The sequence below is a fragment of the Carcharodon carcharias genome, chromosome 32, assembly GCF_017639515.1.
Source record: "Carcharodon carcharias isolate sCarCar2 chromosome 32, sCarCar2.pri, whole genome shotgun sequence".
Taxonomy (NCBI): Eukaryota; Metazoa; Chordata; class Chondrichthyes; order Lamniformes; family Lamnidae; genus Carcharodon; species Carcharodon carcharias.
This window is the reverse complement of record NC_054498.1, coordinates 2,233,960-2,256,284: the sequence shown is the minus strand read 5'-3', so window position 1 is coordinate 2,256,284 and position 22,325 is coordinate 2,233,960. Positions and strand designations below refer to the sequence as shown.

The 22,325-nt window shown below is 43.5% G+C and overlaps 2 protein-coding genes across 5 annotated transcripts in view; one reads left to right on the top strand and one right to left on the bottom strand.

The window, feature by feature from the left end:
* bbs4 (Bardet-Biedl syndrome 4) overlaps nucleotides 1-4,714 on the top strand; it is a 55,895-nt gene extending 51,181 nt beyond the window's left edge. For all 4 annotated transcript variants that reach the window (XM_041178238.1, XM_041178236.1, XM_041178237.1 and 1 more), the window contains 2 exons: nucleotides 117-327; nucleotides 1,895-4,714. In XM_041178238.1, coding sequence (XP_041034172.1) covers nucleotides 117-327; nucleotides 1,895-1,977 — 294 coding nt within the window. In that variant the 3' untranslated portion in view covers nucleotides 1,978-4,714. The remainder of the gene's footprint in view (nucleotides 1-116; nucleotides 328-1,894) is intronic.
* Nucleotides 4,715-4,717: 3 nt separating this feature from the next.
* LOC121271974 (neogenin-like) overlaps nucleotides 4,718-22,325 on the bottom strand; it is a 190,671-nt gene continuing 173,063 nt past the window's right edge. The window contains exons 21-28 of the mRNA XM_041178235.1: nucleotides 15,864-15,941; nucleotides 15,307-15,454; nucleotides 12,610-12,845; nucleotides 11,522-11,614; nucleotides 9,569-9,718; nucleotides 7,985-8,242; nucleotides 7,666-7,802; nucleotides 4,718-6,370 (exon numbers count right to left, since the gene is read on the bottom strand). Of these exons, the coding sequence (XP_041034169.1) occupies nucleotides 6,287-6,370; nucleotides 7,666-7,802; nucleotides 7,985-8,242; nucleotides 9,569-9,718; nucleotides 11,522-11,614; nucleotides 12,610-12,845; nucleotides 15,307-15,454; nucleotides 15,864-15,941 (1,184 nt within the window). The 3' untranslated portion in view covers nucleotides 4,718-6,286. The remainder of the gene's footprint in view (nucleotides 6,371-7,665; nucleotides 7,803-7,984; nucleotides 8,243-9,568; nucleotides 9,719-11,521; nucleotides 11,615-12,609; nucleotides 12,846-15,306; nucleotides 15,455-15,863; nucleotides 15,942-22,325) is intronic.

Genomic DNA, 22,325 nt, shown 5'->3' with positions numbered 1-22,325 from the left:
AATTTTATTGAATGATCCCCCTGATCCAGTGCTGAATGTTCTAGGGTAGATATTGAAAGATGAGACTATTTATTGACTTTAGTGAGTAATTAATACCTTCTCCCTGCTGCTTCCAGCTGGTAGATATGGCTCAGAAAATTGGAGCTGCTCTTCAGGTCGGGGAGAATCTGGTCTGGACAAAACCAGCAAAGGACTCCAAATTGAGAGAGCGCCCAGCACCATCCAGTAAATCCACCACAAACCAGCAACCCCTGGGCTCTAACAAGGCTCTGGGCCAAGCTATGTCATCAGCTGCAGGATACAGCAAGACCATGCAACTTCCTACAGGTAAGAAGCAGCTCATTGAACCCTGAATTCCAAAGGAACAGTTACTGTTTAAATACAGCAAAGTTCGCTGCATTTGGGGAAAATAGTCATTGATCCATAATAATAAGTTGTTAGTTGTTTTTTTTTAAATACAGACATCTTAGATATTTATAGCTTTTAGTCCTGATAATCCAGGAAAATAATGAAGGGTTTCCTGAGTGTAATTTTATGCAGTTAAATATAAATATTAGTGTGATGATTCCTGTTTAGATATGTGACCACTGAAGACTCGCAATCTCAATCCTCTGTAAAGGAGGGTAGTAAGCAAAATTGGAGCACATGGGATTGGGGGTAATATACTGACATGGATTGAGAATTAGTTCACAGACAGAAAACAGAGAGTAGGAATAAATGGATCATTCTTACGTTGGCAGGCTGTGACTAGTGGATTCGCCAAGGATCAGTGCAGGAGCCACTGCTGTTCACAATCTATACGAATGATTTGGACGTGGGGACCAACTGTAATATTTCCAGATTTTCTGCTGACACTAGATGGAAATAAAAGTTGTGAGGAGGGTGCAAAGAGGCTTCAAAGGAATTTAGACAGGCTTAGCGAGTGGGCAAGGACATGGCAGATGGAAAATAAGGTTGAAAAATGTGAAATTATCCACTTTGGTAGGGAAAACAGAAAGGCAGACTATTTCTTAAATGGTGAGAGATTGGGAAGGGACCTGGGTATCCTTATTCATAAGTCACTGAAAACTAATATGCAGGTACAGCAAGCAATTAGGAAGGCATGTGGTATTTTGGCCTTTATTGCAGGAGGATTTGAGTAGAGGAGTAAAGAAGTGTCACTGCAATTATTTAGAGCCATGGTGAGACTGTATTCTCCAGAGTTTAGAAGATTTGAGAGGTAATCTCATTGAAGCATACAGAACTCGTACAGAGCTCAACAAAGTAGATGCAGGAAGAATGTTTCCCTTGTCGGGGGTGTCTAGAACCAGGGGACCATGTCTCAGAATAAGAGGTGAACCATTTAGGACTGGGATTAGGAGGAATTTCTTCACTCAAGAGTGTGGTTAATCTTTGGAATTCTGTACCCCAGAGGGCTGTGAAAGCTCAGTTGTTGAGAATGTCACGACAGAGATCGATATTCAGGGATATGGGGATAGTATGGGGAAAATGGCGTTGAGTTAGATCAGCTATGATCTAGTTGAATGGCAGAGCAGGCTTGAGGGGCTGAATAGCCTCTACTGCTCCTATTTTCTATGCTCCCATAGATCCCCTTCCTTGTCGATACCTTGAATCAAACCTACAAGATATGTATAATTCAACAGCAGTCTCAGCGCTTCAAATAGTGAAAAATCATGTGTCTGACCAATTCTGTCAGTTCTGACCAATCCGCTGCTGTTTTATGGATCAGTTTATGCTTTTTCATGGTACTTCAAATATGGCTTTTTTCATGAGCATGCAAACCTGTGTTTGATTTACCTGTGGCACCCTGTTAGGCTGTATAACTAACATGGTTTGTATTCTGTAAGCACTGGCTCCCTGACAGTGAACTAACTGCAAATTGTTTTCACTGCAGGTGGATACCCGACTCGAGTGCAGAAACCTCCATCGTTACCCTTGGAACCAGAGTCAAGTACAGATTCAGCAGCGAGGACCTGAGCAGAAAGCGAGAGCTGAGATAGATAGGACCGGGTTTCAGATAACACGAGCCAGATCCCTAGAATAGGTAATTAAATTCAGTCACAAACCTAGCACACTCCAAACTCACCTGTCTCAGGGATGAGTCTTTGAGACTGTGTGCTGTGTGTACAAGGCCATTGGAATGAAGGCTGTTGTAGCATCTCCAACATTCAGACCATCAGCAGGGCTGAGTCCAAAAAAAACACAGATGCTGGAAATCTGAAAAAAGATACATGTCATGCAGGATTTGAAAGAGAAAGATTGGTTCCAATATGGCAGTCAATTCCAGAGGAGCCTAGATGAGGCATCTCAACAATCCGTCTGCCCCAGGGTCACAGAAACTTTGGCTTTGTCTGACAGGGGAGGGGTTACCCAGGCCATTGTTTCCCTTCATCCCACCCAACTCCCAAACCTAACCTTTGATGTACCCCTTACGGTTTTAACAAGGATAAACAGTATTTGGAATACTCAGGCCATTTGCCTGGATTTATGGAGGTACAGGGAGCCTGCTGACCCCAGGATATTGACACAAGCTATCTTCTGCCGATTGCTGGGTTTCCCCATTGTAGTTATGGCAGGTGAGCAGTGGAACACTGGAGTTTCTGGGACAATGACTGACCCCCTTGTGCCTCAGTGTGAGTGGTAGGAGAGTTCAGATTCTTGGTGCTGAGTTAGCTGGTCTCAGCCAGGATTGGTTGAGGATTCTGCATTTTGTCCCTGTGCTAGGGAGGTTGGGTTTATTAGTCATTAGAAATGAGCAACATTTGAGAGGAAATTGTGGTGAGCAGAGGATTGGGCTTAACAGTGATGACTGAACAGCCTTTGCTGTGAGGGCTCTCACAAGATGGATGGCTACTAGGGCAAGTATCAGCACTGTCACCCTGCAACTGAGCCCCAGGGAGGAGTCAGAACTACAACCTGGGTCGGGGGTGGGGTGGAAGAAGCGAGGAAAGAATATGGTCATGAGGGCACTGTACCTTTTCTGCTTCAAATATTTGCTAACTGTACTGTTGGTAGCATTTTGATATATTTCTTACACAATTGCATTTAATATTGTAGACGTAGGAAGTACTGTTGTTTATCAACCCATAAAACATCTCAATAAACTGAAGTACATTTGTACAAAGGCTGTATTATCCACCCACTCTCAAATATGAGTTTCCATTGCCTGCACAGAGAGATTGCTACTATAGGAATTGTGGCTAAAGGGTCAGTTGTGGCACAATGTGTAACGTAATTGCCTTTACATCTTCGGATCAGTTGTATTTGTAGAGCTTTATTTGTCAGGATTGAAGGGGCTATTGTGGAGGAAGTTGTCATTATCTCTTGGCAGTTCTGCAATGGTGACATATTTCTGAGAGTAGAATTATACAATATCACAGCACAAGGCAGGTGTTTGGCCAAGGTTGGGAAAGAGGTGAACTTAGCCTCATCTCACTACCCCTTCTTTGTACTTTCACCATTTTATCCATTTCCCTTTTCAAAACTATTATGAATCTCATGTCCTTAAAAAAAAAAACTCGTTACATCTCCTTCATTCTTTTGATTTGTTTTTGGCCTCTTGTTAAATCAATGGAAATAGCTTTTCTCAATGTACTTATGAAATTCATCCCCCTCTTCAAAAATTTTAACACCTCTATCAGATTTGCTCTAAACCTATATTTTATAGAGAACAAGCACCAGCTTCTCGTCTCCTCAATTAAAACCTCTCATTCCCCCCAAAAGCTTTCCTAAAATTAAAAATGTTGGCTCTTTGATGTTGTTTTTCTCTATTAGTCCCCTGTGATCTTGTCAATTTTATAAATGTGTCCAACTTTCACTACAGCAGAAAAGGGAGTTGGAGACATAGGGCTGAATAAATCTCAATTCTGTTAGTCTGAGACTTGTTCAATTTGAACGTACTATTCTTGTCTAGTGTGAAAACCAAGTGCGCACAGGTGAGCCACTGTCCTTTGTTGCATTGCCCTAGCCTCTATTATAGTCAGAAATGTTGAAAGAGTTTCCTGAGGATATGTGAGCCTTCAGTCAGCACTAATGCAGTGTGAGTTATTGCCCTTACAGAAATGGTTAATTCAGGGGAAATCATCTATTATTCATTCTTATTAATCTCGAGAAACTCTAGGATATGAGGTTTACAAAGCTCGTCTGTTTTGTGTTTTTTTTCCACTGACCTTGGAAGCCTCCAAGATGGTTGTGGGAGACAGTGGCATGTAAATTACAACATTGGTATTCACCTACAAGACCTGGGCTGAAATCCAGTGTTGATGAGCAATTCCTCTTTTTGCTGCCTTTGTGTCCAAGAGGAATTGAATGAGGAAGACTCAACCCAGTTTCTTTTGGGTGTAGGCCTAAAGCACAAAATTTACATTCAGTTTGATTTCTCATCTCCCCGCAGTTGTTTCCCTTATTGGGGTACTTTTCCAAAGGTATCTGCACAGATACTGGCAGGATATTCCCCATGCACTTTTCAGCAAACATGATTTAATGAGCAGGAACCCAGGCTGATTTTTCCCTATATCCTTATCCAGGGACCAGTTTGAATGCTCCAACTGAGATAGGCTAACTCAGCAGAAAGGGATCAAATCCGATGACCTTTGGATCAAACAATATGTTGCAATTATATATTAATCCATCAAAGGAACTAGTTGCTGTTAAGTTGCTTTTGGAGTTTGATTTTCCATTACACAGGCCATGAATAAAGTCTACATTCACACTCCTACTGGTTGAATACAAAATGTATTGGAATTCCAATATTACATTAGAACATGAAATTTAAAAAAAGCCACAGAGTATGCTACTAGCAAAGTTCTTTGTACATAAACTACAGTAGTTTGCATCGTTTCTACATCATGATTAATAAACAATTTGCACCTACAGCATCCTTGGAAAACAAAAAGCTGCTTTTGCTAATGAGGACACTACAGATACACCAGAGGTTTTCCTAAGTTTAAACACAGGCCATAAGAAAATGGTTCTTTGTAAAAGGATGAAAAAAGTGCAAAACAGATCTTACTGCCTACGACTGGGAGAGATTTCTAAATCTTCACAATAGCTTTGTTCAGTTATATTCATTACAATAAATTTCCTTAAACAGTTATATTAACATTCATGGTGATGTACATAGGGAAGCAATATTCACAAACAAAGTAAAACCTAGACTTGTAGAAGCAATTACAATGATGTTATGGGGAGGGTGAAAAAAAGAGAAGGAAGAGTTTCCTGTAATTGGAACTCACTACATTAATTAACAAGGTAATCTAATCTGAACCCAATTTACAGGGTTTATCCAAGAGTTGTGTAGTTGGCACCCATTCAACCGGGTCCATTGAATGTACAGTAAACTCATACCCATTTTCTGGGTTCGATACGGATCCAGTAACCGGAATATACTCACTCAACAAGATTCAATGAGGGCTGGGAAATCAAACCCGATCATCGAAGATCCTATGATTGGAACCCATCCAATAGGGTTTAATGCTGGCTATGTAATTGGAACCCCTTTGATAGGGTTTAATAAAGAACCTGTAATCAAAACCCATTTGGGAGGGTTTACTTAGCTTTTCTCTTATGGCTAAATGATTTTCCAATAGAACATGTAAAGATATTCTTCATATAAAACGTCAATTGCTGCACATGTTTTGTTTAAATCAATGTGCTTTCTGAGTCATGCTAAGCCTCTTGAGTTATTTGTGGATTGGGCTTGCCAGTTCCTTCTTCCTAATTGTGCTTTAATCAGCTAACTTGCCAAGTCTAGCAGGAATATTCTGAAGTTTGCTAAAAGATCACAGTGATGAACGCAGATAACTTGGCAGTTTGATCAGAAGGATGCAGAGTAGAGTCTGTTTGCCACAGCACTGTGTGATGCAGAGGAAGCAAGAAATGGCCACATTATTAATTGATGCATCTTGCATCAGCTTATGGTGAGGCAGTCAAATGTCACATCTGGATACCAAAGTAACAATTCAACATTCTTTTCATAACACCAGAAAACGTAAACACGCAGTAAATAGACGATATCGAATGTCGAACACTATACCGGTGCCTCCAGTACATTTCCAAACCAGCAGAGGTCCGTCAGAGCTGAGAGTCGTCAGATTCCATGGCATTGACTGGATTATATGATATCCACAAGTCTGGATCCACTGGACTGAAATCGTGACAAAGGCAGTTTCCACGAGACTTAACACATCACATTATGTTGTATCCGACCCTCTGGGTGTCTTTTGTACATACTCCTTGCAGACCTGCTCTGTTTCAGTTTGTGAAACTGATGGTATTCTGACTGCATCTATGCTGTAGTGATAACATTCAGATCCTTCATTAACCCTGTGAGGTGCGTCATCTCTTCCGTCAGCTCGTCTGGGCCATAATTCTGCAAAGAGAGGTGGAAGGTTCACAGGCTTATAAGGTATTTGCTCAGAACAAGACATTATTTCTCAAGGAGCATAGGTCTTGCTTAAGAATCACTCTCGACAAGTCTCTAACATACTGAGTGATGGGACAAGGGTCTAAGCCTGCAGTTCCTCATGGTGAGCCACTGATGTCAGGAGGAACATAGGAAATAGGAGTCTGCAACATCATTCAACTGGACCATGGCTGACGATCTACACTTTCCCCAACAAAGAAAAATAATCTTAGAGGTTTTCTCTCAGTGGTTCTATTTTAATTGGGAGTTCTTTCACTGATCGTATGGGCGGGAGGTGAGCTATCCCTGTCTCAGCCCTAAACCCCTGCTGCATTTTTTTGGAGATCAATAAAACCAGAGGAAATTTGACTGAATCCTAGATTAGTCACCAGCCAGGATGCAGAGACCCAGTTACAGGTGACGAACATAGGTGAAGAGGAGACAGATTGTAAGTAACCATAGCTCTAAAAGGACTTTTTATTTCCTTTGTGAGCGTTGCTGACAAGGCCAGCATTTGTTGCCCATCCCAAATTTCCTTGAACTGAGCAGCTCGTTAGGTCATTTCAGAGAGCAGTTAAGAGTCGACCACATTGCTGTGGGTCTGGAGTCACATGTAGGCCAGACCGGGTAAGAATGGCAGATTTCCTTCCCTAAAGGGCATTAGTGAACCAGGTGCATTTTTACAACAATTAATGATAGTTTCATGGGCACCAATACTAAGACTAGTTGTCAATTCCAGATTTTATTAACTGCTTTTAAACTCCATCAGTTACCATGGTGGGACTTGAGCCTGCATCCTCAGATCATTCACTTAGGCCTCTGGATTACCAGTCCAGTGACATTACCACTACCCCAGACTTGGTGACAGAGATACTGACCACACAAGGTCAGGGATCAAGAAAATGAGATTACTCTGTGGAAACAAATCCAATAGTAAGAGAGAAAAAAAGCAAGAAACAAGAAAGATTTAAAGTGAGGTGTGGTGAATGGGGTGGGATGAGAGAAATCAGGTAACTTCAAAGCCTTCATCAAAATTTAGAAACATATGGTTATTGGCTAATATCATACCTCCCATTAGCTATGTAAATGGCAGAGGTGGGGCCAGAGGGGTGATGAGTATTGGAATGTTTACCCGACACTAAAGTTGAGGAATCCAAATGGTAAGTGGCTAAGGACAGGAGAGAGAAGAGCCATGCCTGGGAAGATCACTGCAGGGGTCACATAGACAACCCAACACTCGGGTAAAATCAGTTCAAACCTACACTATCAGAGTCTTCCAACATTTTCGTGGATTCTGCAACATCTGGTGCACTGGGTACAGTAACTGCCATAGGGGATCTGCTCCTACCCAAGGTTCCTATTGATGCCGTCTTCACTGAGTGTACCTGAGGGTTTGTTCCTGTAATTGAAATAAGATCGGTCAGGTTTCCAGAACTATCATATCTACCTTTCAACATGTTAATGTTCACATTGACATACTGTACAAGAGAGGTGCAAGAGTTTCTACTGAAAGTTCTATCCCTCCCAAGGTGAACCTCCCTCCTCCTTGCTCAGCTGGTAAGTCAGTAGCAGCTCACTCACCTGTCTGAGACAGTAATGGTGTACTGGATGATGCTGTTTCATAGTTGGTGCTGGCAGAAGCGATGGCAATCACAGCAAAACTTTTCAGTGGGTGGGATGGGCGCACGTGGGCGGTCGGAACACTGCGATTGGATTCCTCTTCCTGAGACCCAGGCAAATATGAAACTGCAGGTACATCAGCCTCTACATTCTCCACGGGGTGAGCCTGGGAACTGGGTGCTGGTGACATGTCACTATTTGGTGTATTTCGTACAGATTCTGGAACAGGAATCATAAAGAATCAGTCAAATCTCCAAAGTATCTCCAAAACTTGTAGCCTGAACTATTTTAACAATCCACACAGTCTCAGATTGATATGCTTAATATTTGTAGATCAAAAAAATGTGTAAATTGACTCAGCATTGCTGTGTAAAGAGGTCATTCTCCTCATTCTAAACATGTCAACATATGTTTTCTCTGCCTAACTGCGATTTATAGAAGAACTGCTGATAACCATGTCCCTTATCTGTAGCACTAAGAAAGCTATTTGAGGAAGTGTCCCAAATTTAGTTTGAGTATCTCTAGATGACGTTACAGTAAGCAAAGGCAAACAAAAGCAATGTTTAATCCAATAAACATAAGTTAGAACCATCAGCTTGATGAAATATGTAGAAGTTACAACTCAAAATGGCCCCACCAGTTCATGTTACTCTTCACACCATCAAATAGTCTAATCACATTAACCTATCCTGTTCCCATGTCATTTCAATACCATTTCTTTCATTCATCTCTCCAACCTATCTTTCATGCTGAAGTTGTTTCTGCATTCCCACTAAACCTGTGAATGAATTCCAAAGCCGCCTAATTCTCTGTGTAAAGAAGTTTCTCTTGCCCTCTTGTTCTAAATCTCGGACATTTAATCTTGTATTTACAGCTTATTGACCTTGATCCCTCAACTTCGTGAAACAATCTGCATCTATCTACCCTGTCCCATGCTTTCATAATTTGAAAAACTAATATATTGCCAGCTAATTTGTGCTGTACTAACAGAAAATACCCAACTTTTCAGCCAATTGTTAGATTATCTCTTAATCTTCCTCATTCTTTGAATATAGTTCAGCTCCTACAAACAAGTGAATCACCCTAAAGGTTCCATCAGACCCTGCATCAATTCCTTTCCCCAGGATGCTGTTTTACATTCATTCTCCTGTTTCCCAACCTGTGTCATCTCATTCACGGTCTGTAAATGATGTTTTTGTCCTCTCTAGCCCCAATCTCACAGTCCAAGATAAATACCTTGTGTTATTTCCAACCTCACCTTTAACGTTCATCCAAATATAACTGCCAAATCTGTAGGAAACACAGCCCCAAGGGGGCAGAGATTGAGAAGTTCAAAACCAACACAGTATTGTCAGGAATTGAGAATTGAAATATTGATCAGGGATTCCCTTCCCTGAAAAAGCTGAGAACAAATCCAATGTGTAGTGGACAGGATGCTGGTTAACGATAATATTGCTGCCCCTCAAAGAGGAAGGACTAAACTAGGAATAAATGGCAGTGGATAAATCTCGGATAAATTCCGAGGTGGCTGGGCTAAGATCTCACCTGTAGAATTGGCCCTGTCTACTGAGGAGCCAAGCGGTCGGCTGCTGATCTGATGCCGAAGATAGCTGCGGGTTGGGGATGAAGGCCCGTCACAGAGGTGATGATGATGAGGGTTGTCGAGTGAATGGATGGGATGGGCACTAATCACAGCTGTGAATGAATATAACACAGAGAGCACTTCACACACAGAACCAACTACAGTGATCCAGAGAAATCCTACCCTCTGTACCCAGACATATGAATCACATTCAGGACTCTCTCCCCCAAACATGTCATCACATTCAGAACGCCTTGGCACAACATGGCATTTCTGAGTCCTCCCAACTACACATCCCCACATCTCTATTCAGAAACCTACACTAACAGACCTCCTAGATACCCTGCTTCATGCCCCTCACCTTTCAGATGAGATGTTAAACTGAGGCTGCGTCTGCCCTCAGATGGACATTAGAGATCCCATGACATCAGCGCGCTTGCTAAGCTGTGCAGGTGCGTGGCTGCACGCAGCAGTTTGCAGGTACATGCAGACCTCATTCTATGATTAGGCATGTTCCTTACAAAAAAAAATTAAAGGAACTGCATACTGAAATAACTGGCCATGCACAACAGCTAATTTCTTTTAAGGGAACATTGGATGGTGCTACTTTGAAGAAGAGCAGGGCCAATATTTGTTCCTTATCAAACACCTAAAAGAGATTAGCTAGTCATTACCACATTGCTTTTTGCGGGATCTTGCTGTGTTCAAATTGTGCATTTCTTATATCAGTGACTACACTTCAAAAGTACTTTGGGGCAACCTAATGTCTTCAGAAAGGTGCTATATAAACACAAGTCTTTCCTTCCCTATAAGCACTGCACTAAAGGGTCACCAGTAGGTATTGAAATATCTGGAGTGGGGCTTGAACTCACCACCTTCTGTCATAGAGGCAAGAGAAGGCTGGCTTGCAGAACCTGAAGATCAAGGCACAGAGGGGGAGAATGTATGGAAGAGGGAGAATACATGTGCCCCTGAAAAGTCTTAAAGAATCCAAGACCCTACAGGTTGACTGAAAATCCCACTGGTGAACAAGGAAATAACTGATTGAAGTTCTGACTATTGGTATAATGTTGGATCACACACAGTCCCACTCTAAAACTAATGGTGCCCTTTTTGTTCTTTGATCATTTATTTTCTGCTCTTTTTGAAGTCCAGACACACACATGGCTGAGATGAAGGTTGCAATCAGTCAGTTGCCAACAGCTAGTGAATAAATTTGCACCATGTTTAATACAGATGGCTCCATCCTTTATTGCACTTTCAGCCAACATTTAACTAAAAGAAATTCAGTGATCTATGCTCCAGTCACATTGTAGATACTTTGATGAGGTTATTAATTGCTCATTTACATCTGCCCAGTGTTACAGAAAACTGTGGCTGAGTATCAATTTAGGATTTTAAGTTAAGAAGTCCCTGGCAAAATGAGCTGTAAATTCATGAAGGGTTTCTACCGAACTTTCACCGATAGAGTGATGTGATTGGACACTGAATTACACTGCGGTGCCATTGATCTGTTCTTTCTTTAATTTGTCTCCTTTTTCTCTCTTATCTGGTACAAATCCAGATCAAGAAGTGCAGCTGAGAGCATCAGTTAACATTCAGTTTCAAACAGCAATGCCTCTGGGTCCTATTCTGTTTTCAACTGAAATCCACTTTCCAGCAGGAATTCCTGGACAACGATCTTCCGACCTTGGATTCTCCATATTCAGAAGTGCGAATTGTAACTGGACTCGGGAGAGGGGACATGGTCTGTGTGGATCAGTGAAACACTGCTTTTACCCATGGGGCCTTCAGAGGAGACAATTCACACAATGTCACCTGGCTCAGACATTTTTGCATCTTTTATTATCCGCTCATGGTCATAAAATATTAACACAACCATCTAAAGGCCACGTGAGAAATGTTATCACACATACGCTGAGGAGGCTGCGCGTCAAAGGGCATCATCATCTTTGGCCGCAATCCTCTCCGCCCGCTCAGGGTGGACATGCCATCTTCTAGTTCACGGCCTGCAAACACAAACATCCCTGAATTGTCGCTGGCTGCCAGAACTTTACTGCACAACCACATACATCAGTGGAAAGTACTTAAACCATATGAACAATGATAGACAGGAAAAGACTGTTTTGGTCTTACACGAGTACCTCACTCACCCCTTACATCTAAAACCATGTCATCTCCTGAGAGCGAGAAAACAGATAAAAGCCCAAATCAGTGTGGGAAATATCAACCTGAGAAATTCCTCTCTGACCTTCTCAGGCATTCAAAGCGAGTTCAGGTTATCTCCACCTGGCTCTGACAACTCCCATGCAGCATCTACCCTCTGCACGACGTGACCTTAACCCAGTCAGAAACTGGTCCAACTATCGCCTGCAGGAATTCAGCAAATCAGCATCTGCTAAATTCACTCCCTTCCTTAATTTATATATTTCCAATCTTTTAAAGTTCACTCATTGCTGTCTGCAGACATTTGGAGAGCTCCCCTTATACATGCTTGCCAGGACATTTCCATGCAATTGCACACCGGTGAGCAGGAAGTGAGAAGTTGCTGTGGGAATTAAAAACAGAGAGAACATCAGAACCGTTCTGATGAAAGACCTGAAACATTAACTGTTTCTATCTTCACAGATGCCGCCATAAATGCTGAGTGTTTCCAACATTTTTGGGTTTTATTTCTCATGGAGTTTAACTGCATTAGGGATTGGGGAGCCACGTCCCGGTATTTCCTGCTTCATTCTCCAATAATTAGCACCACTGGCAGCTGGGGGAGTGAGCAGGAGGAAAACTTGGGTTTCGGATAGGATGTGTGTGATCTTTATTCACCGTTTCTTTTTGTTTATTTGTACAAAACCTCGTTGATTCTGGATAATGTTACAAGGTTTGAATTATTGAGCTTGTTCCCAACTGTCTAACAGGAATATAGATACCGTCACCTGAATTCCCCCAAGAGACAGGTGCTAAAGTCGACTGCTCCTATTCACATCAGCTGGAGCTTTGAACTCACCCAGATAGGAATTCCTCCGTTGGTGGTCTTTATCTAGGGAATTCTCTACTGGAGTAATGTCCTGGGAATTACGAGGAATGGGGGTGTCAGTCATGACTGGGTTTGGATCTGGTGACTTGTCAATCGGTTTCAGTTCTAGGCGTTCGTGGTGAATCCAGAGATCAGGGGGCTTGACATCCTTCGAATTCCCTTTGTATTTGTGAGATCCGTTGGCGGATTTACAGGCTGCACGTTTCCTAGAGGGAGAAAGGCCAAACAGGAGCAGCTTTGAGGGGGAGGGAGCACAGTTGAAGATTTTATACATTTAACTTTTTAAAATAAATTTTATGCTCATCAAGGTGAAGGGATATTGGCACTGGAGAGGCACCGAGAGTCAACATCAAACACTCCCAGGACAGGTACAGCACGGGGTTAGATACAGAGTAAAGCTCCCTCTACACTGTCCCCATCAAACACTCCCAGGACAGGTACAGCACGGGGTTAGATACAGAGTAAAGTCCCCTCTACACTGTCCCCATCAAACACTCCCAGGACAGGTACAGCACGGGGTTAGATACAGAGTAAAGCTCCCTCTACACCGTCCCGATCAAACTCTCCCAGGACAGGTACAGCACGGGGTTAGATACAGAGTAAAGCTCCCTCTACACTGTCCCCATCAAACACTCCCAGGACAGGTACAGCACGGGGTTAGATACAGAGTAAAGCTCCCTCTACACTCTCCCCATCAAACACTCCCAGGACAGGTACAGCACGGGGTTAGATACAGAGTAAAGCTCCCTCTACACTGTCCCCATCAAACACTCCCAGGACAGGTACAGCACGGGGTTAGATACAGAGTAAAGCTCCCTCTACACTGTCCCCATCAAACACTCCCAGGACAGGTACAGCACAGGGTTAGATACAGAGTAAAGCTCCCTCTACACTGACCCCATCAAACACTCCCAGGACAGGTACAGCACGGGGTTAGATAGAGAGTAAAGCTTCCTCTACACTGTCTCCATCAAACACTCCCAGGACAGGTACAGCACGGGGTTAGATACAGAGTAAAGCTCCCTCTACACCGTCCCGATCAAACAGCACAGGGTTAGATACAGAGTACAGCTCCTTCTACACTGTCCCACCTTAAACTCACATGGCAGGTCACTGGAGTTCTTTGAGGATGTAACAAGCAGGGTGGATAAAGAGAAACCAGTAGATGTGCATTTGTTTTTCCAAAAGGAATTTGATAAGGCGTCACATAAAGCTTATCACACAGGATAAGAGGTTAGGATGTTGAGGTGATATATTAGCATGGACAAAGGACTGGCTAACTAACAGGAAACAGAGAGTTGGGATAAATGGGTTATTTTCAGGATGTCACACAGTAACTAGTGGAATGCTGCAGGGATCTGTTCTGGGGATCAACTATTTACGATCTATAATGATTTGGATGAAGGGACCGACTGTACTGTAGCAAATTTTCTGACAATACAAAATTAGGTAGGAAAACTAGTGAGGAGTCTGCAAAAGGATAGAAATAGGTTCAGTGAGAGGGCAAAAATTTGGCAGATGGAGTACAATGTGGGAAAATGTGAGGCTGCCCACTTTGGCAGGAAGAATAGAAAAACAGAATATTATTTAAATGGAGAGAGACTACAGAACTCTGATGTACAGAGGGATCTGGCTGTCCTTGTACATGAATCACAGAATGTTAGTGTGCAGTTACAAGTAATTAGGATGGCAATTGGAATGTTAGCCTGTATTGCAAGCTGGGATAGAGTATAAAAGTAGGAACGTCTTGCCACAACTGGCATTGGTGAGACTGCATCTAGAGTACTATGTACAGTTTTGGTCATCTTACTTCAGGAGGGATATAATTGCATTAGAAGGAGTTCAGAGAAAGTTCACTGGGCTAACTCCTGGGATGGAGGGGTTGTCTTGTAAGGAAATGTTGAACAGGTAGAGCCTATACGCATTGGAGTTTAGAAGAATGAGAGGTATCTTATTGAGACATATAAGATCCTGAGAGGGTTTGACAGGGTAGATGCCGAGAGGATGTTTCCCCTCATGGAAGAACCTAGAACTAGGGGGCACAGTTTCAGAGTAAGGGGTCTCCCATTTAAGACAGAGATGAGGAGGAATTTCTTCTCTCAGAGGGTCGTTAGTCTTTGGAATCTCTTTCCCAGCGAGCAGTGGAGGCTGGGTCATTCAATACATTCAAGGGTGAGTCAGGCAGATTTTTGATCGACAAGGGAGTCAAGGGTAATGGGGGCCAAGCTGGAAAGTGCAGTTAAGGCCACAGTCAGATCAACCTTGATCTTACTGAATGGCAGAGCAGGCTCGAGCTGCCGAATGGCCTACTCCTGCTCCTGTTTCTTACGTCCTTGGGTATAGCACAAATTAGATACAGACCAAAGCTCCCTCTACGCTGTCCAGAGAAAGTGCTTCAAACTCAAAAAAGAAAGCACTTACTGTACCAGTGGGATATCCTTATGTTTGCCACACCAGCTACTCTCCTGGTTTGGTGAGCTGGCAATTAGTGCCAAATTAGGGGCAGTTTTGTGCTGTGACCCTGTCAAATGCCCTGATTGAGACTTCTCAATTTCATTTCATATTGGAACATTATTGAGGACAAACAGGAAAAGCTCAGTTTGGATTAGATTTGAATCCAGTGTGTAGAATGGAGCGTGCAGTGTTTAGAAGCCGTTCTCTCCTCACTTTTTCTGCTGGTAGTTGGTCCTTCGAGTGCAGATTAAAGCAATGATGACCACAATGATTATTGTGAAGACTCCTGCAGAGATGATGATAATGAGCATGGTGTTACTATCCAGGCTCGAGGTAGGGCTTCCATGGGGGCTGTTGTGACCTGTGAAAAATACAAATTACCAATGAGAACTCACCAAAGAACAAATAATAATAAGACATGAGTCAATGGGAGTAGGGTCACTCCCAGCCCCAGGGCCCCAGTACTCGAGGCTGTCAGTTCCAGCCAGGTTTGACGATACATTTAGATGATCGAACCCACAGACAGACATGGCCAAGGGTCAGGGATCTTACTATCAATCATTTAAATCATTGACACCCTGTCAATAAGGGCGCAGGAATTTTGTTCTCTGTAGAAAGTGTTGCTGGGGATTTGGAGAGAAGACGATTGTACGTGTGGGCCACTTGCTGTGTGTGAGAGGAGGGACACTGGGTTAGGCGAGGGTGGCAGTGCTGGGGGGAGAGAGCGGAAATACATTTGATATTTGCATAATAATACCGAAAGTAATTACCACTGATCGAGTGTCTGGTGTCCGAACCTGAGTCCATTACTGAAGGGTTTTTCCCGAGTTTCCCAGATGATCCAGGTGCTGCAGAGATACAGATTGGTATTAATCCACCTGGTTAAGATTAGCACATCCAGAAACCCAAACATCTACACTGCACACTGACTACCATCTACTCAATCCCTACAACACACAGTGAGGACAGAGTGTGATGAACAATGGGAACACTTTCAGGAAGAAGGACACAGTGAAGATGCTGGAATGGAAAGTGCACCTTAACCCTTTGATGAGGAGACTTCATACCACTGGCTGCTGTCCAGCATTAACCCTGTTTACTAACCAAGGCATTTTTGTTAATTGTTGGTGGGTAACGCAGTGGGTAACAAGTCCAGTATGAGTGCGGTCAATTGAGAATCCAGATGTGGCTAATTGTAGGGGTGATTAGTAAATAAATATGGGTAATAGACTCTGCCTTTGGTCACGATTTAATTGGACCATTTTTGATGGTAAGCTGTTAAGATGAAAAGCAGTGTGCGCGCGGGGGGAGGGAGTGGGTGTTGGGGGGGGAGAGTGCGCGTGTGGGGGGGGAAGAGTGCACGTGGGGGGGCAAGAGTGCACGTGGGTGGGAAGAGTGCGGGTGGAGGGGGAAGAGTCTGCACGCGGGGGCGGAGAACGTTCATGTGGGAGGGTGTGTACGTGGGGGTAGGGGGGTGGGTGGGAGGGTGGATGTGGTGGGGGGGTGGGCATGGGGAGTGGAGTGGGCAAGGGGAGTGGGCAAGGGGAGTGGGCAAGGGGAGTGGGGTGGGCAAGGGGAGTGGGGGTGGGCAAGGGGAGTGGGGGTGGGCACAGCAAAGGGGGGGTGGATGTGGTGGGGGGGTGGATGGGCATGGCAAGGACACAGCAGAGGGAGGAGCGTGAGTGGACGGGGGAGGTTGACTGGATGAGGGGTGGGTGGGTGGGGAGGGTGTCTGGGTAGACAGTGATGCATCTGGTTGTAAGGGTCAATATTCTCAGCAGTCGCTCTGATTAAAGTACTGCTCGCAACTTTGGACTAAAACCTCAAAGTGCACCACATCTGTTCATTTTATCTCAGAACCTTTGGTGAAAGGGGGAGATTGAAAAGGTTCGTGCTGAACGGTGGCAGAGTTTTGATTTTTCTGACAGATATACAGGAAGTACAGAGACTGGATTGGAAGATGTTGGCTCCTAGAATCAGTGTATGTAGCTGAAATAGCATCACCATTGCAGCATGCATGTTGGTCAACGATGACTACTGCACATTAACCTGGTTAGTGATCTGTGAAATAATGAGCCACTGAATACTTTTCTGGGCCCAAAGCCTAGATTTGTATCAGTGTAGCCAAGTGGATGCGAGTAGCTCTGCTGTTGAGTTTGTCATGTCCCGCGAGCTTCTTGCAGCACCTGTGTTTACAGTGATGACTTGAGACTCCAGACAATGGAGGAATTAGGTGCCCATGTCTACCAGAAATAATCAAATCTTTTCTCGTTACCATAATGACTGATACAGAATTGGCTACAAATTCAGGAGAGATCCCACCCCCTGCCTGCTGTCAGTTAATGCTTTAGATTTGAACTTTGTAAAGAGCTGACTCAGATTTCCAATCTGGGCACTTCATCCAGTTAGAAGAGCTGAGTAATTATGTTACTGAGTTAGTAAGACACGGGTCATCAATTAACATCCAACAGGTTGAATTCAATAAATCTGGGAATCTGTGGGTGAGCACTGAGAAAATAACTGTTACAGTTTACAGGTTGTTGGTTCATTAATATCCTCAGATGGAAATCTGCCACCCATAGCTGGTCTGGCTTGCAAGTGACTCCACATCATGTGCTTGACTCTCAATCTCAGCTGAAGTAGCCAAGTCAACAGTAAACAACCACAATAAAGTTCAATAAGAAGCACAAAAACAAGCGAACAACCTTTTAGCAATGGTATCATGTCAGGCATAGACTAAGGAAATCTCATCTTTGTCAACTATACAAAGTTCTCATTTTCACTGGAGGGTTGGTGCTCAAATTGGAAGATGTGTCCCACAGACACACAACACACTTAGCACAGTCTTACTCATACAAGCAGATGATACCAGCCAATATCCCAGACTCCACCACCAGCATGCTAGCTGTGGAATGGGCAGGGAAGGAGAGTTGAGGTAGAGGATCAGCTATGATCGTACCGAATGACAGAGCAGGCTCAAGAGGCCGAATGGTCTACTCCTGTTCCTATTTCTAAAGCTCTTATTTCTTATTTCCCTTCGTGTCCAATATGCTATCAATTTCAGTTCTAAATATACTCAACAACTGAGCATCCTTGACCCTCTCGGGTAGAGAATTCCAAAGATTCACAGTTCTTGAGTGCAGAAATTTCTCCTCAGCTCAGTCCAAAATGCTTGACCCCTTATCCTGAGACTATGACCCCTAGTTCTAAACGCTCCATTGGAGTTGGGGGTGGGTAAACATGCCCTGTTCAAGCCCTCTAACAATTCTATCCACTTCAATGAAATCACTTCCCATTCTTCTAAATTCCAGAGTATATAGGCCCATTCTCCTCAATCTGTCCTGATAGGACAAGCCTGTCATCCCTGGATCAATCTAGTGAACCTTTGTTGCACCCTCTCTATGGCATTCCTTAGATATGAAGACCAAACTGTGGACTGTACTCCAAGTGTGGTTTCATCAAAGCCCTGTACAATTGTAACAAGACTTTCTTACACCCACCTCATAATAAAGGCCAACATACATTTGCTTTCCTAATTGCTTGCTGTACCTGCATGCTAACTGTTTATAATTCATGTACAACGGCAGCCAAAACCATTTGAACACCAAGCTAATATTATTAAATCCAACATGAGTTGCCAAATCAAAGCTACTGAAAATTGAATGCTCATTCAGATTTTAAGAGGGGGTGATTTACACAGATGACAAACGGTTTGAGCAAGGTTGATTGAACAGTTAGGGTATACCTCAGAGGATACTTTGGTCAGTTTTCACTATTTCAGACAATACTGAGTTACCAGTTATACATGGATAGGGTTAATGTTACAATTGCAAATGTCAAAAGGATGTGCATTTAGCACTAGAATAAGGGATTTCAAATAAAGCAGGCTGTGGCCCTGATAGCAATCACCTGGGGCATACCCAATGAAACTGGGCCTATGTTCAGGAGTCCCTTGTTTATATTGTTAACTAAAAAGAAACACTTATACTGAAATAGCACCTTGCACAAGGTCTGAATGCCTCAAGGTGTTTTAGATCAATAAAGGATTTTGAATCCCCGTCATTGTTGCAATGTAGAAAATATCAAACAACAATCAGGTAACGACCAGGTAACCTCTTTTACTGATCTTGGTTGATCAATAAATATAGTTCAGGACACGGCCATAACTCGTCTGCTCGTCTTCGAACAGTGTCATGGCTTCTTTACATCCACTTGAGAGGGCAAGCTGGGCATTGGTTTAATGTCTCATGTAAAACACAAGCACGTCTGACACTGCATCCCTTCCTCAGTACTGCACTGCAAGTGTCAACACAAGCACCTGGCACTGCAGCACTCCCTCAGTACTGCACTGCGAGTGTCAATACAGCATCTCCAACACTACAGCACTCCCTCAGTACTGCACTGCGAGTGTCAACACAGCATTTCCAACACTGCAGCAGTCCCTCAGTACTGCACTGTGAATGTCAACACAGCACCTCTGGCACTGCAGCACTCCCTCAGTACTTCACTGCGAGTGTCAATACAGCATCTCCAACACTCCCTCAGTACTGCACTGCAAGTGTCAACACAGTACACAGCACCTCTGACACTGCAGCACTCTCTCAGTACTGCACTACGAGTGTCAATGCAGATTTTGTACCCCTAATTGGCAACAATGTTACCCACTGATTTTGTTAAACCCCTAAAGGCGAGAAAGTTACCCACTGAACAACAGCTGTCAGCTGCTCACTAAGTTCTGGTATTCTTCCCATGGACTGGAGAGAGATGTTTGTGAATCACCTTATTCCCTCCTTCAAAGCGTACCTCAATCAATGTGTTGGTTTTGCAGTGCAGTCAGCACCATATTATATTGCCAAATAGCAGGGTAACAGGATGAGCAATCACCATGCTTACAGACAGGCTCAATAGAACAATAGAAAGGGATGGTACAGTGGGAACAACTGCACGATCAAAGTGAACCCTTTGGAGGACGTTTGTTTGGGATTTTAATAATAGCTTTTATTAAGAATAATTAAAGAATTAAAAGCAAGCAGAATACCAAAACAGAGCAGCAGGAATAAAAAGGCAGAATCTCTTCTCCATGTTGGTTAGAGCCCGAGAAAGGTGCTGTCCCCTCTCCCAGACAGAGAAGACATTATAATATCTGTTATTACTGATGGGACAATGCCAAAGAACATCAGCAAAGACTCTTCCATGTGTTAAAGGAACAACCCTTGAAATAACACTGTGCGATATAACAGCACAAACACTTAAACTGCTTGATTCATCACGTCTCTTTATCTGTTGTTTTAATTTTGTTTATATATTGGCACAGTATACTGGTTATGGCTTAGTTCCAGCTAATCAAACACCAGTATCTTGGTGAGAAAATGCCCTGTTGCACATGATGCTGAATCACACAGTACACTAGATCCCAGTTGTGCCTGGTCAGTACTACATTAGCTAATTTCAGCTGTGATGTGGGCCGGGGAGGGCGGGTTAGGGGGTGCAGAGAGGTTTATAATAGGCCTCTGTTCTGTTAAGCCAGTCAGAGGTGTTGGGTGAGGCTGGGGTGTGAAGGAACACAGACTGGACTCTTTAGATGTCAGTGGTACTAGCATTCAATAAACACAGTAAATTGTAGCATATGTAGGAAGAAAGTAATTAAAGTAAATTAACTAAATAACATAAATTAGAATGGCAGGGCAGGTGTAATGTCGCAGCTGTGAGATGTGGCAGCTTTTGGACACCATGATGATCGATGACAAACATGTCTGCAGGAAGTGTAAGCAGCTTGAGGAACTCCGGATCAGGATTATTGATCTGGAAGCCGAAATGCAGACACTGTGCAACATAAGGGAGGGGGAGAAATATCTGGATACTTTGTTCCAGAAGACAGCCAAACCTCTTCGAAGAGGGACATCTGTTTTGGTTAGCAGTGAGGGACAGGAGGATGTGACTGTCAGTGAGGCAGGTAATGGGACTGAGCAGACAGTAGGGGAGGAGCCTCAGGCTTTGCAATTGTCAAACAGGTTTTGAGGTGCTCACAACCTGTGTGGATGAAAGTGAGTCTGCAACCTGGATGAGCTGGCCGGCCTTGGCACTGTGGTACAGGAAGCCATTCAAGCAGGGGGAGCAAAAAGGAATGTAGTAGCAGTAGGAGATAGTATAGTGAGGGGGATTGACACTGTTCTCTGCAGCAAGGAGCGATGGTCCAGATGGCTGTGTTGCCTGCCTGGTGCCAGGGTTCGGGACATCTGCTCAGGGCTGGAGAGGAACTTGCAGTGGGAGGGGGAGGATCCAGATGCCGTGGTCCATGTAGGTACCAATGACATAGGCAGAACTAGGAAAGAGGTTCTGCAAAGACAGTATGAGGAGTTAGGTACCAAATTAAGCAGAACCCAAAGGTAATAAATTCTAGATTATTACCTGAGCTACGTGAAAATTGGCATAGGGCAAATAAGATTAGAGAGACGAACGCATGGTGTGGGAGAAGTGGGGAAAATGGGGGCTGTACCGTTGGGATGGTTTACATCTGAACTGTGCTGGGACGACTGTCCTCACAAATCGCATAACTAGGGATGTACAGAGGACTTTAAACTGAACAAGAGGGGTGAGGGATCAAGCTTGGGTAGAGGTAGCAATTCGAACTGTAGCGTCAAGATAGGAGAGGAAAATAGCAATATGAGAAATGAGGGTCAGAGAATGGCAGGAAGGAACAGAGAGAAAAAATCCTAAGGATCCATCAACAGTCAAGACTAGATGTTACAAAAGTAACAAAAAGACAAAACTGAAGGCTCTCTATCTGAATGCACACGGCATTCATAGCAAAGTAAATGAACTGATGGCCCACATTGAAGGAAATAAACATGATCTGAAAAGCAATTACGGAGACGTGGCTGCAGGACAACAAAGACTGGGTCCTTAACATTGAAGGGTACATGATATACAAGAAGAATAGGAAGCCAGGTAAAGGTGGAGGGGTAGCACTGTTAATCAAAGAGGGCATTGGTGCAATAGTTAGAGATGACCTTGGTTCAGGGGATCAGGATGTAGAATCGGTTTGGGTGGAGATAAGGAATAACAGGGGAAATAAGTCATCAGTGGGAGTGGTCTACAGGCCCCTAACAGTAACCACAATGTAGGACAAAGTATTCAAGAGAAAATATCGTGTGCTTGTGATAAAGGGACGACAATAATCATGGGTGATTTTAATCTACACAAACTGGAAAAGTCAGATTGGCAGTAGTAGC